The sequence below is a fragment of the Scyliorhinus torazame genome, chromosome 14, assembly GCF_047496885.1.
Source record: "Scyliorhinus torazame isolate Kashiwa2021f chromosome 14, sScyTor2.1, whole genome shotgun sequence".
Taxonomy (NCBI): Eukaryota; Metazoa; Chordata; class Chondrichthyes; order Carcharhiniformes; family Scyliorhinidae; genus Scyliorhinus; species Scyliorhinus torazame.
This window is the reverse complement of record NC_092720.1, coordinates 185,479,183-185,494,053: the sequence shown is the minus strand read 5'-3', so window position 1 is coordinate 185,494,053 and position 14,871 is coordinate 185,479,183. Positions and strand designations below refer to the sequence as shown.

At 53.6% G+C, this 14,871-nt stretch overlaps 1 protein-coding gene across 1 annotated transcript in view; it reads right to left on the bottom strand.

The window, feature by feature from the left end:
* The window catches only part of LOC140390268 (zinc-binding protein A33-like), a 41,653-nt gene extending 34,617 nt beyond the window's left edge, over positions 1 to 7,036 (bottom strand). The window contains exon 1 of the mRNA XM_072475286.1: positions 6,923 to 7,036. Within this exon, the coding sequence (XP_072331387.1) occupies positions 6,923 to 7,013 (91 nt within the window). The 5' untranslated portion in view covers positions 7,014 to 7,036. The remainder of the gene's footprint in view (positions 1 to 6,922) is intronic.
* Between the last annotated feature and the right edge of the window lie 7,835 nt (positions 7,037 to 14,871).

Here is a 14,871-nt window from a genome sequence, read left to right as displayed (position 1 = left end):
TTAAAATGAAGCAATCAGTCGATCGGGGGCCCTGGGTGTCGTCTGTGATCGTCGGAGCCTTGGTGGTGACTCCGGTGGAGGCTCGGGCGTCTGTGACTCCGGGAGCGTGGCTTCGATCTCCATGGCAGCTTCGTCACCCCTAGACGGCGCTGGTGGGGAAAACGGCTGACCTGGGGAGGGAGCGCCTGCGGAGGGGGGGCGTCGGTGGATGGGGGGGCCTAGGCAGGGGCGGCGGAAGGACCGATCCTCCTGTTAGGTGCTGCGGTGGAGGGGAGGGTGGGACTGGTGGCTGGAATGTGCGTGGTGTTCCGGCGAGCCCCAGGTCCTGTAGGGAGTCAGTATCTTGTCGGCCGTCGGGTTACGCCACAAACGCGTACTGGGGGTTAGCATGGAGCAGATGGACCCTCTCGACCAACGGGTCTGACTTGTGCGCCCGCACGTGTTTTCGGAGCAGGATGGGTTCGGGTGCTGCCAGCCAGGTCGGGAGCGAGGTCCCAGAGGAGGACTTCCTAGGGAAGACAAGGAGACGTTCGTGAAGTGTCTGATTGGTGTTTGTACAAAGTAGTGACCGGATGGAGTGGAGGGCATCCGGGAGGACTTATTGCCAGCTGGAGACTGGGAGGTTCCTGGACCGCCGGGCCAGTAGGACGGTCTTCCAGACCATTCCGTTCTCCCTCCCTACCTGTCCGTTACCCCGGGGGTTGTAACTGGTCAGCCTGCTCGAGGCGATGCCCTTGCGGAGCAGGAATTGACGCAGTTTGTCGCTTATAAAGGAGGACACCGTTTCGCTGTTTATGTAAGCGGGGAACCCGAACAGTACAAAAATGCTCTGGAGGGCCTTGATGACGGTGGAGTCGGTCATGTCGGGGCAGGGGATGGCGAATGGGAACCGGGAGTACTCGTCAATCACGTTCAGGAAGTACATGTTCCAGACGGTGGAGGGGAGGGCGCCTTTGAAGTCCATGCTGAGGCGTTCAAAGGGATGGGAAGCCTTTATCAGGTGTGCTCTCTCTGGCCGGTAGAAGTGCGGTTTGCACTCCGTGCAGATTTGGCAGTCCCTGGTGGCTGTCCTGACCTCCTCAATGGAGTAGGGCAGGTTGCGGGTCTTGACGAAATGGAAAAAGCGAGTGATCCACGGGTGGCAGAGGTCCTCGTGGAGGGTTCGGAGGCGGTCCACTTGTGCGGTGGCACATGTGCTGCGGGACAGGGCGTGAGGAGGCTCATTTAGCTTCCCGGGACGATATAAGGTCTCGTAGTTGTAGGTGGAGAGTTCGATCCTCCACCGCAAGATCTTGTTGTTTATTTATCTTGCCCCGCTGTGCATTATCGAACATGAAAGCCACCGACAGTTGGTCCGTGAGGAGAGTGAATCTCCTGCCAGCCAGGTAATGCCTCCAATGTCGCACAGATTCTACTATGGCCTGGGCCTCCTTTTCGACTGAGGAGTGGCGGATTTCGGAAGCATGGAGGGTACGGGAGAAGAAGGCCACGGGTCTGCCCGCTTGGTTGAGGGTGGCCGCCAGAGCTACGTCGGACACATTGCTCTCGATCTGTAAGGGGAGGGACTCGTCGATGGCATGCATCGTGGCCTTTGCAATGTCTGCTTTGATGCGGCTGAAGGCCTGGCGGGCCTCTATCGACAGGGGAAAAGCAGTGGATTGGATCAGGGGATGGGCCTTGTCCGCGTAGTTGGGAACCCACTGGTTGTAGTAACTAAAAAACCCTAGGCAGCGCTTTAGAGCCTTAGAGCAGTGAGGGAGGGAAAACTCCATAAGGAGGCGCATGCGTTCAGGGTCGGGGCCTATAACTCCATTTCGCACTACGTAGCCGAGGATGGCTAGACGGTCGGTGCTAAACACACATTTATCCTTATTGTATGTTAGGTTAAGGATTTTAGCGGTCTGGAAAAATTTTCGGAGGTTGGTGTCGTGGTCCTGCTGGTCGTGGCCGCAGATGGTGACATTATCGAGATACAGGAATGTTGCCCGTAAACTGTACCGGTCAACCATTTGGTCCATCTCGTGCTGGAAGACCGAGACCCCGATAGTGACACCAAAGGGAACCCTTAAGAAGTGATAGAGCCGCCCGACTGCCTCAAAGGCAGTGTATTTGCGGTGACTAGTGCGGGTGGGGAGCTGGTGGTTGGCGGACTTGAGATCCACTGTGAAGAAGACCTTATAATGCGTGATCCTGTTTACCAGGTCCGATATGCGGGGGAGAGGGTATGCTTCCAGCTGCGTAAACCTGTTGATGGTCTGACTGTAGTCGAGGACCTTCCTATGCTTTTCCCCGGTCTTTACCACCACTGCTTGAGCTCTCCAGGGCTGTTACTGGCTTCAATGACCCCTTCCCTCAGTAGCCTTTGGACCTCTGACCTAATAAAGTTCCGGTCCTGTGCACTGTAGCGTCTGCTCCTGGTGGTGACGGGTTTGCAATCCGGGGTGAGGTTCGCAAACAGGGAAGGCGGGTCGACCTTAAGGGTCACGAGGCCGCAGACAGTAAGGGGGGTATATTGCCGCCGAATTGGAAGGTCAGACTTTGAAGGTTACACTGGAAGTCTAAACCCAGGAGTATAGCCGCACAGAGGTGGGGAAGGACTTAGAGACGGAAATTTTTGAACTCCCTAAACCTGGACCTCCCTTCCAGGGAGCCTGCAAGGGCCCGTGCCTCCCTAAGACCCAGGATGTCTTTCTCTAACAGGCACTGGCGGATTTGTGATGAAATCATACCTGCCACGAAAGCGTCCCGGACTAAGAGTTCCGTGTGTTCGCTCGCCGAAACTTGCGGGCAGCTGCAGCTTCTGCCCAACACCAGGAGTGCGCGGTAGAATTCCTCCAACGATTCCCCAGGATTTTTCCGTCTTGTTGCAAGCAGATGCCGGGCGTAGACCTGGTTTACCGGGCGAATATAGTGTCCTTTTAGCAGCTCGATTGCTGCATCGAAGTCTTCCGCTTCCTCGATGAGGGTGTAGATCTCTGGGCTCACCCTTGAGTGCAGGACGCGCAGTTTCTGCTCTCCCGTGGGTGTGTTTTCTGCCGTCTCGAGATACCCTTTAAAACACGTCAGCCAGTGCTTAAAGATTGCCGCTGAGTTTGCCACGTGCGGGCTAAGTTGCATACACTCCGGCTTGATTCGGAGCTCCATCCTTTGTTCTTAAAATCTAGCTTATTAAATTGATGCACGATCAATGACCACTAAAACAAGGTTGTAGTCCAACTGAAGGCCTTAATAAGCTAGATGTTTCCCACCGCAGCTGAGGTACAGAATGAGGGCTGCTGGGACGGCACAGGTTCTGATACCCCACCTATCAGGGCGGAGCTATTATAGACTCTAGCCAATAGCAAGCATACAGGTTCTACCAATGTTACTTCAGCCTCTCAGGTACCGTAATACCTATAATACCACAGTCTGTTACCTATGGAGATCGCTGTTCCTGATGGGCTGGATTCATTTTGGAATGTGTTATGCCAGGAATTCACCTGACCTTCTCTGGACCAAGGCAGGGGGAAAGGTTGAACCAGGGTGTAGCGTGATATGGTTGTTACTCTGATCAACCACCGGTCAGGTGAAAATAACTCCCTCCTCCCGCCGCACCCCAACAGCCTCCATGTCATTTTGAGAATGGCGTATCCCAAAATGCACACCTGTACCCCAACTGTGTACTTACTCCAGATTCCTCACAGTTGGGTTAAGTCGTATCCCTCAACGCAGAACCACATTTCTACTGCCTTTTCCAATTACAGTCATACGTTCTAAAGATCGATGAGATGGACGCGGTTACTCGTGACTATAGCACCAGACGACGGAATTCTGAAAGGCAGCAACGTGATCAATAGCCAGTGAGTATGGTCCAATAGAGTGTTTGGGAATAATATTGACTCATGCACATCGATACCTTTATGTGCATTGGGTGTTTCGCAGATTTATTTTGATTTACGTGCATTCGGTTTTGACTAGAAGTTTTTTGTTGTTGCAAAAATGTAACTTATTTATAAAATACCTGCAAGAACTGAACAAACATTTTAAAATGCCCATCACACAAAGTGCAATAATATTCAGATTCTCTACATCCATCATGTTGCTCCGTTTGACGTGCTTCAATACAGTCAAAGAAATGTTACCGACATTTCAAAATGGTCTACCCAGATCACGTTGTGCTCTGAGGTGCTTCAATACAATTAGGATATATGTCATATTCACTGCAAACATTCAATGTGAGTCAGACAGCCCAAGGGGATTCTATATACTCCACTCCCCTCCCCTCAGTTCAAAGTGACTGAAAGGTCTTCGACAGCGACCTTCCCCCATTGTGTCTCTGCAGCGGCTGCCCCAAGCTTTAGTGTGTCCCTTGAACTCTTTTTTAAAATATTTTTTATTCTCCTCCTTTTTCACATTTTCTCCCAAATTTACACCCACCAACAATAAACAATAATCAGTAAGAAACATGTCAATCCCCATGTCAATAACAACGTTCCCATCCTCCCACCAAACCCCAAACATTAGCCCGCATGTTCACACAAACAAAAGACAAAAAGGAATCAGGAATCACCCATATTCATCATCAACACACACTGCCCCCCTCCCCCCAACCCTCCCACCCACCTGCCCCAACTAATGTTCGATGTTATCCAGTTCTTGAAAGTGCATAATGAATAATGCCCATGAATTGTAGAACCCCTCCATCCTTCCCCTCAGTTCAAACCTAACCTTCTCAAGAGTGAAGAATTCCAACAGGTCCCCCCGCCACGCCAGGGCACAGGGTGGAGAGGTTGCTCTCCAACCTATCAGGATCCGCCTTCGGGCGATCAACGAGGCGAAGGCTACAACATCTGCCTCCGCACCCGTTTCCAACCCTGGCTAGTCCGACACCCCGAATATGGCCTCCCAAGGGCCCCGGTCCAGTTTCATGTGCACCACTTTAGAAATTACCCTAAAAACCTAATTCCAGTAATCCTCTAGCTTTGGACAGGACCAGAACATATGAACGTGATTAGTGCCCCCCCCCCCCCCCCCCCCCCCGCCCCCCCTCCACCCCGCAACATTCACACACATCTTCTACTCATTCAAACAATCGGCTCATCCTAGCCCCCGTGAGGTGCGCTCTGTATACCACCTTCAGCTGTATCATCCCCAATCTTGCACACGACGAGGAGGCATTCACTCTCCCGAGCACCTCACACCAGAACCCCTCCTCCATATCCTCTCCCAACTCTTCCTCCCACTTTGCTTTGATCCCTTCCAGTGGCGTCTTGTCCTCTTCCAAAATAGCTCTGTAAACTGCTGACACTACCCCCTTCTCCAATCCCCCTGTAGTCAGCACTTCCTCCAGCAATGTGGAGGCCGGCTCCACCGGGAAGCTCTGTATCTCCTTTCTGGCAAAATCTCGAACCTGCATGTGTCTAAACATTTCCTCCTGCTCCAGCCCACACTTCGCTTCCAGCTCCTTCAATCCTGCAACCGACCCCTAAGAAACAAATCTTTTAGTGTTTTAATCCCCTTCTCCTCCTATTTCCGAAAATTTCCATCCCACTTCCCTGGCTCAAATCTGTGGTTCCCCCGAATCGGCATTTCCCTTGACCCTGCCCCCAACCCGAAGTGTTGGCGAAACTGCCTCCAAATTCTCAATGAATCTATTATTACCGGACTCCCTGAGTATTTCCCCGGGGCAATCGGGAGCAGCGCTGTTGCTCGTGCTTTCAATCCCGACCCCCTGCACAAACTCTCCTCCATTCTGACCCACTGGGAATCAACCCCTCTGGCCCAACTCCGCACCTTCTCCATATTCGCCGTCCAGTAGTCCACATTCGCAGCCCAGTAGTAATTCATCAGGTTCGGAAGACTCAAACCCCCTGCCTGCCTTCCTCTCTGTAGCAGCACCTTTCTAACTCTGGCCACCTTCCCTCCCCATATGAATGAAGTAATCCTTTCCTCAATCTCTCTGAAAAAAGACTTTGGCAGGAAAATTGGTAGGCATTGAAAAATGAACAGAAATCGCGGCAACACATTCATTTTAACTGTCTGTACCCGACCCGCAAGTGACAGAGGAAGGCCATCCCACCTTGACAGATCAGCTTTCACTCTCCCCATCAAACTAGAAATATTGTACCTGCGGAGCCCCCCCTCCCTCCCCCACCCCCAGGCACCTAAAGTGCGTCCCTGCCTACGGAATGGCAGCCCCCCCCCCCCCCCACCCCTGTCCCCAACCCCAGCCGATACACCACAAAATACTCACTCTTGTATCGATTTAGTTTGTACCCCGAGAAAGACCCAAACACTCGAAGCAGCTCCAATATTCCCCCAATCGACACACTCGGTTCCGACACATATAACGGCAAGTCATCGGCATATAAGGACACCCTTTGCTCTATCCCCCCCCCCCCCGCACTATTCCTTTCCATACCTCTGAACTTCTTAATGCGATGGCCAACGGCTCAATCGTGGGTGCAAACAACAGGGTGGACATAGGACATCCCGGCCTAGTCCGTGTCCCTTGAACTCTACCAGATTGTTTGCAAACACTGCATACCCCCCTCCCATTTGACCCTGAGCCAGGTTTTCCACTCCATCACAGTGACCAACCATCCTGGGTTTTGCCAGACTGTCATGTAACTGAGGCGATCGTCCCGAGGCATTGGAAGTTGCCGTGACACTGTTTTATCCCATGTTGTAACCTTTTGAATTCCACGTGTGCGTGCGATATGTATCTGTGTGTTCGTGCTTCTCTTGGCTGGCCGATTGACAGGTTGCACCCCCTTCTTCAGAGATTCACCCGAAACACTGCTGTCTTTGTCTTTACTCACAGCAGCCCCTCTGCTCACTGATCTAATTTGGCCCCTACACGGTTAAGCAATGTCCTGATGTTTACATTTCAGTCCTTGTTTCCCTCCAAGGCTTTGCCCCCTCCCAATCTCTGTCATCTTACCCGACCCCCATGAACTCCATGTTCCTCGGGTTCGGGCCTCCTCCTGCATACAGCCTCGTATTGTTGTCCCACTGGTGGGAGGCCATCCCATGCGAACAGCAGTTGTTTTTCATTTGCAACGCCAACACAGAGCCAGCAACAAAGAACCTTACTGACACCAGGTGGCTAGGAGCAGCGCTGCAGCCCTCTTTGGCTCAGGCTGCAATTTGAATTAGTCAATGACAACCATTGCCACCCTTTGGTTTCTCTTTCATGGTGTCTTTGTTATTTAATCCCCCGTTCCTCTAACCTACCCTGATCTCCCTTTCTATTCTCCCCTCCACCGACCCCTCTTTCTGAACATCGGTTCCGAAGAAGGATCATATCGGACTCGAATCGTTAACTCTCTTTCCCTCTATCCACAGATGCTGCCTGACCTGCTGGTTTTCCCCAGCACTTTCTGTTTTTACTTCAGCCCTCCTGCATCAGCTGGGGATCAGAAGGGGGAGTGCAATGGGGACTGATTCGCTGCAGCTTTCACATTCACCCGCAGTTGCCTCTCTCGACCCCTCCACTGGCTGTAAATAGTCAGACTGCTTGTGACCGACATCCAAACGTGTTTTCGCCGCAGTCGCAGGATACAGGGTGGGCCAGTTAGATCTGAGATGAGGAGAAACGTCTACACTCAGCGGTTGGTGAACCTGTGGAGGCCGAGTCACTGAATATATTTAAGAAATAAATAGATACTTAAAATGTAAAGATGTTGTGGTATTATCGGTATTACGGTACCTGATAGGCTAAAGCACCATTGGTGGAAACTGTATGCTTTCTATTGGTTAGAATGTATGATAGCTCCGCCCTGCTAGGCGGGGTATAAGAACCCGTGCTGCCCCATCAGTCCTCATTCTGTACCTGAGCTGCTGGGGGAAACATCTAGCTCATTAAAGCCTTCAGTTGGACTACAACCTCGCTTCAGTGGTCATTGATTGTGCATCAATTTAATAAGCTAGATTTTTAAGAAGAAAGTATGGAGCTCTGAATCAAGCGTGAGTGTCTGCAACTCAGCCCCCACGCGGCGAACTCAGCAACAATCTTTAAGCACTGGCTGGTGTGCTTTAAAGGGTATCTCGAGACAGCCGAAAACGCACCCACGGGAGAGCAGAAACTGCACTTCCTGCACTCAAAGGGTGAGCCTAGAGATTTACACCCTCATCGATGAAGCAGAAGACTTCGATGCAGCAATCGAGCTGCTAAAAGGACACTATATTCGCCCGGTAAACCAGGTCTACGCCCGGCACCTTCTTGCAACAAGGCGACAAACCACTGGGGAATCACGGGAGGAATTCTACCGTGCACTCCTGGTGTTGGGCAGAAGCTGCGGCTGCCCGCAGGTTTCGGTGAGCGAACACACGGAACTCTTAGTCCGGGACGCTTTCGTGGCAGGTATGCTATCGTCACAAATCCGCCAGAGCCTGATAGAAATGGACACCCTGGGTCTCAGGGAGGCACGGGCCTTGCAGGCTCCCTGGACGTGGCTCCAGGAACGCCCATGCTTACGTTCCCGACCGCGCGGCAGCCCCCTGGGCAGCGTGCAACTCCTCCATGGCCGACCCCGAGACTTCCCCCATTCTCCCACAGGCCTGCGCTGCAAGGCGGCCTGGCAACCCCGAGGGGCCCCGCTGCTACTTTTGCGGGCACCCCCGCCAGCGCTGCCCGGCCCGCGCATCCACCTGCAAGGGATGCGGCAAAAAGGGCCATTTCGTGGGGGTATGCCAAGCCCGGGCGTTTGCCGTGGCTCCAGCGACGAATGAGGTCCGCAACCACAAACTTCACCACGGGCCCCGTGCGGCCAGCGGTCGCCGCCATCTTCATATTCCAGTGCCACGTGCGGACCCCGGGCGCCGCCAACTTATTCCGCGGACGCCCCATTGGAGGGATGGGCGCCGCCATTTTGTGCACCCCCTGCCATGTGCGACCAATGGGAGATGCCATCTTGGATGAACCCCCAGGACCCCAGCTCAGTTGACCATGCACTGCCCAACAGAACTATCAACTGCTGCGATTAGCCTCGGTGACTCTGGATCAGTCTCGGCCTCGAGCACTCTTAACCGCTACGACGACCATATTCATCAACGGGCATGAGACATCCTGCCTAATCGACTTGGGAGCACGGAGAGCTTCATACACCCCGACACGGTAAGGCGCTGTTCTCGCCTCGTCCCCCCCATTAATCAAAAAATCTCCCTGGCTTCCGGTTCCCACTCAGTGGAGATAAAGGGGTTTTGTGTAGCAAATCTCACAGTCCAGGGAAGGGAGTTCAAACATTTCCATCTCTACATCCTTCTCCACCTCTGCGCGGCTATACTCCTGGGTTTAGACTTCCAGTGTAAACTTCAAAGTCTGACCTTCCAATTCGGCGGCCCTATACCCCCCTTACTGTCTGCGGCCTTGTGACCCTTAAGGTCGACCCGCCTTCCCTGTTTGCGAACCTCACTCTGGATTGCAAACCCGTCACCACCAGGAGCAGACACTACAGTGCCCAGGACCGGATATTTATTAGGTCAGAAGTCCAAAGGCTACTGAGGGAAGGGGTCATTGAAGCCAGTAACAGCACCTGGAGAGTTCACGTAGTGGTGGTAAAGACCGGGGAAAAGCATGGGATGGTCATCGACTACAGTCAGGCCATCAACAGGCTTACGCAGCTGGACGCGTACCCTCTCCCCCGCATATCCGACCTGGTAAACAGGATCGCGCATTATATGGTCTTCTCCACGGTGGATCTCAAGTCCGCCTATCACCAGCTCCCCATCCGCACTAGTGACCGCAAATACACTGCCTTCGAGGCAGATGGGCGGCTCTATCACTTCTTAAGGGTTCCCTTCGGTGTCACCAACGGGGTCTCGGTCTTCCAGCGCGAGATGGACCGAATGGTTGACCGGTACGGTTTACGGGCAACATTCCCGTATCTCGATAACGTCACCATCTGCGGCCATAACCAGCAGGACCACGTACGGGACGGAAAATCTATAGGTCACTCGGAGCCATCGGGCATGCAGTGTTCCAGCACCACACCGATGCCGTATGGCAAGGCGTCACATGTGAGGAGCAGGGGCTTGTCCGTGTCGAAGTGGGTCAGCAATTCCTCTGATGAGAGCCCCTGCTTCACCTTGTGAAATGCCTTCTGATCTGAGAGTTCCCCAGTGCCACTCCTGTCCCTTCTTCAGTAGTTGGTGGAGCGGACTGAGCACATGGGTATAAATTTCCCACAATAGTTCACCAGACCGAGGAAAGAGCGGAGCGAGGGATGGGGGTCTGGCGCATCGCCTGCACCTTTTCCTCTGCTGGTGGGAGGCCTCTGCTGCCTACCTGGTAGCTGGGAGACATGACCTCCTGTGCGTGGAAAATGCACTTCTCCCTCCGGAGGCGGATCGCAGTCCGAGGAAACGGCTCGTGGAACTCGGTCATGTTCTCCACGTCTTCCTGACTAGAGATCCCGGTGATGAGATCATCATCCAGGTAGACTGCCACCCTTGGCAACCATCGCGAAATGTTCTTCATAACCCTCTGGAATAACGGACAAGCCAAGGAGAGTCCGAACGGCAACTGCATACACTCGTACAATCCCCGATGGGGATTGATCGTCACATATTTCTGGGAACTTGGCTTGAGCACCAGCTGCAAGTATGCGGGTCTCATGTGCAGCTTAGTGAATGTTTTTCCTCCACTGAGCCGGGCTTAGAGGTCCCCGATCTGAGGGACCAGATAGCGGTCAAGGTGGGAGACCCGGTTTATGGTCACTTTATAGTCCCTACAGACCTGCACCGACCCGTCTGGCTTCAACACTGGCTCTACAGGCGCAGCCCAATCAGCACAGTGGACAGGGCAAAAAATACCCAGCTGCTCCAAACGGTCTAATTCCGGTCTACCTTGATGCGAAGTACGTACGGCACAGGCCGGGCGTGGAAATACCGGGGCTAGTGTTTTCCACCACATTGATCGTGACCATAGCTCCTTTAATGGTCCCGAAAACCGAGGGAACTTAGACAGCACTCCATCCTGTCAATGGCCAATCCAAATGTAGGTGATGCAGCCAATGCGCCCCAATAGGTTGGCCTGTTGCCGTGGACTACCACCAAAGGTAGGCAAGCAGACTGGTCTCCGTATACCACGAGCACCTGGGAAGTACCCGTTACTTCGCTTCTGGTAGCCGTCGGCCGATGGTATTGGTGACGCCCAATGTTCAGGACCACCAGGCCCTGGAGCCCGCGGTCAGCTTTTTCCTGGGTGAGTGGTATGTCGACGGCCCTGTCAAAAGTCAGAAAATCTCCATAAGCATCTTCCGCTGCTTCTCCTGGTCCTGAAATCTGCAAATGAAGCGGTCCCGCAGTGTATCAGCCAGGGCAGCTCTAAACTCACAGAGGGGGCAGCGAGTCTCCATAAGTGCATCAAGGACTTCCGGGTGTGGCAATGACCAGCTAAGTCGCACGTTTCGGCAGCTCCCGGTGGAAAGGACTTTTGGGCTCTTAATAGGAGCCCCAACGGCAATTTTAACGGCTAAAAACACTGTGCGGTAAACCAGAAGGGAATCCCCCCTGGACACGGATGGAAAAAGGAGAGGAAAGTGGCCGGATTGCGGTGGATCCTCTAGAGCAGCGGCCAGGAAGGCAGGCACAAAGCAAGATGGCGTCGGAAGGAGGCAGTTTAATATGGGGCCCTGACCAACAAGAGTTCCTGCGGCGTTGCGTGGAAGAACTTAAAAAGGAGATGAAGAAGGAGCTGTTGGCCCCGATATTACAGGCGATTGAAGGGCTAAAGGAGGAGCAAAAGACCCAGGAGCAGGAGCTTCGGGTCGTGAAGGCAAAGGCTGCTGAGAATGAGGACGACATACAGGGCCTGGTGGTGAAGACAGAGATGCACGAGGCACAACACAAAAGGTGTGTGGAAAGGCTGGAGGTGCTGGAGAATAATGCGAGGAGGAAGAATTTAAGGATTCTTGGTCTTCCGAAGGTGCAGAAGGGGCGGACGTTGGGGCTTATGTGAGCACGATGCTGCACTCGTTAATGGGATCGGAGGCCCCGACGGGCCCGTTGGAGGTGGAGGGAGCCTATCGAGTTATGGCGCGAAGACCGAGGGCTGGAGAAATTCCTCGAGCCATAGTGGTGAGATTTCTCCGATATAAGGACAGAGAGATGGTCCTCAGATGGGCAAAGAAAACTCGGAGCAGTAGGTGGGAGAACGCGGTGATCCGCGTATATCAAGATTGGAGCGCGGAGGTGGCGAGAAGGAGGGCAAGCTTTAATCGGGCCAAGGTGGTGCTGCACAAAAGGAAGGTTAAATTTGGAATGCTGCAGCCGGCAAGACTGTGGGTCACACATCAAGGGAAACACCACTACTTTGAAACGGCGGATGAGGCGTGGACATTTATTGTCGAGGAGAAACTGGAATAAGCGGGCTAGAAAAAGAACGTTTGGGACAAAGTGGTGGGGCGAATATGTGGGGTGAAGAGGGGGAAAAGGGGGAAGAGATGATTTCCCAAGTTGTTAATCCTGCGACCCTGTAACTTTTCTCTCTTCCCCATGTCGTGGGGGAGGGAGGATGAGGAGCAGGGGGCGCCGGCCATTGGGGGCGGGGCCAAATGGGAAGTGCGCTATGTTCCCGCGCTATGGTAATGATGGCGGGAACAGGGAAGCAGGAAGGAGGGGGCCTCGCACAGTGGGAGCCAAGGTCACGGGGGAAGCCGAGGTCGGCCAGAGTTTGCTGACTTCTGGGAGCAACATGGGGGGTGCAATTACGCTAGTGAGGGATCTAGCGGGGGGGGGGAGGGGGGGGGTGTTGTTAACTGGGTTGCTGCTGCTGGTGAGAAGGGGGAGCTGGTATGGAGTGGGGTGGTCGGGGCGGGAGGGCGCCGTTGGGGGGAGATACGGCTACGTGGGAACCGGGTGAGGAGCTGGATTGAAAAAGGAGATGGCTAGTCGACAAGGGGGGGGTGTAAAGAGCCCCCCAACCCGGCTGATCACGTGGAATGTGAGAGGGCTGAACGGGCCGATAAAGAGGGCACGGGTACTCGCACACATAAAGAAACTTAAGGCAGATGTGGTTATGCTGCAGGAGACGCATCTGAAACTGATAGACCAGGTCAGACTACGCAAAGGATGGGTGGGGCAGGTGTTTCATTCGGGGCTAGACGTAAAAAACAGGGGGGTGGCTATACTAGCGGGGAAGCGGGTAATGTTTGAGGCAAAGACCATAGTGGCGGATAGTGGGGGCAGATACGTGATGGTGAGTGGCAAATTGCAAGGGGAGGCGGTGGTCTTAGTGAACGTATATGCCCCGAACTGGGATGATGCCAACTTTATGAGGCGCATGTTAGGACGTATCCCGGACCTAGAGGTGGGGAAGTTGGTAATGGGTGGAGATTTTAATACGGTGCTGGACCCAGGGCTAGACAGATCGAGGTCCAGGACCGGAAGGAGGCCGGCGGCAGCTAGGGTGCTTAAGGACTTTATGGAGCAGATGGGAGGAGTAGACCCCTGGAGATTTAGTAGACCTAGGAGTAAGGAGTTTTCCTTTTTCTCCTATGTCCACAAAGTTTATTCACGGATAGACTTTTTTGTTTTGGGAAGGGCACTGATCCCGAAGGTGACGGGGACGGAGTACACGGCTATAGCTATTTCGGATCACGCTCCACATTGGGTGGACCTGGAGATAGGGGAGGAAAAAGAACAACGTCCACCCTGGAGAATGGACATGGGATTATTGGCAGATGAGGGGGTGTGTTTAAGGGTGAGGGGGTGTATTGAAAGGTACTTGGAACTCAATGATAATGGGGAGGTTCAGGTGGGAGTGGTCTGGGAGGCGCTGAAGGCAGTGGTTAGAGGGGAGCTGATATCTATTAGGGCACATAAAGGAAAGCTGGAGGGTAGGGAAAGGGAGCGGTTGTTGAAAGAACTTCTGAGGGTGGACAGACAATATGCGGATGCACCGGAGGAGGGACTGTACAGGGAAAGGCAAAGGCTACATGTAGAATTTGACTTGTTGACTACGGGTAATGCAGATGCACAATGGAGGAAGGCACAGGGTGTACAGTACGAATATGGGGAGAAGGCGAGCAGGTTGCTGGCCCACCAACTGAGGAAAAGGGGAGCAGCGAGGGAGATAGGGGGGGTGAGAGATGAGGAGGGAGAGATGGAGCGGGGAGCGGAGAGAGTGAATGGAGTGTTCAAGGCATTTTATGAAAGATTATATGAAGCTCAGCCCCCGGATGGAAAGGAGAGAATGATGTGCTTTCTGGATCAGCTGGAATTTCCTAAGGTGGAGGAGCAGGAGAGGGCGGGACTGGGAGCACAGATTGAGACGGAGGAAGTAGTGAAAGGGATTGGGAGCATGCAGGCGGGGAAGGCCCCGGGACCAGACGGATTCCCAGTTGAATTCTATCGGAAATATATGGACTTGCTGGCCCCGCTACTGATGAGAACCTTTAATGAGGCGAGGGAAAGGGGCAGCTGCCCCCGACTATGTCAGAGGCAACGATATCGCTCCTCCTAAAGAAGGAAAAAGACCCGCTGCAATGCGGGTCCTATAGGCCTATTTCCCTCCTGAATGTGGACGCTAAGATTCTGGCCAAGGTAATGGCAACGAGGATAGAGGATTGTGTCCCGGGGGTGGTTCATGAGGACCAAACTGGGTTTGTGAAGGGGAGACAGCTGAATACAAATATACGGAGGCTGCTAGGGGTAATGATGATGCCCCCACCAGAGGGGGAAGCGGAGATAGTGGTGGCGATGGATGCCGAGAAAGCATTTGATAGAGTGGAGTGGGATTATTTGTGGGAGGTGCTGAGGAGATTTGGCTTTGAAGATCGGTATATCAGATGGGTACAGTTGCTGTATAGGGCCCCGATGGCGAGCGTGGTCACGAATGGACGGGGGTCTGATTATTTTCGGCTCCATAGAGGGACGAGGCAGGGATGT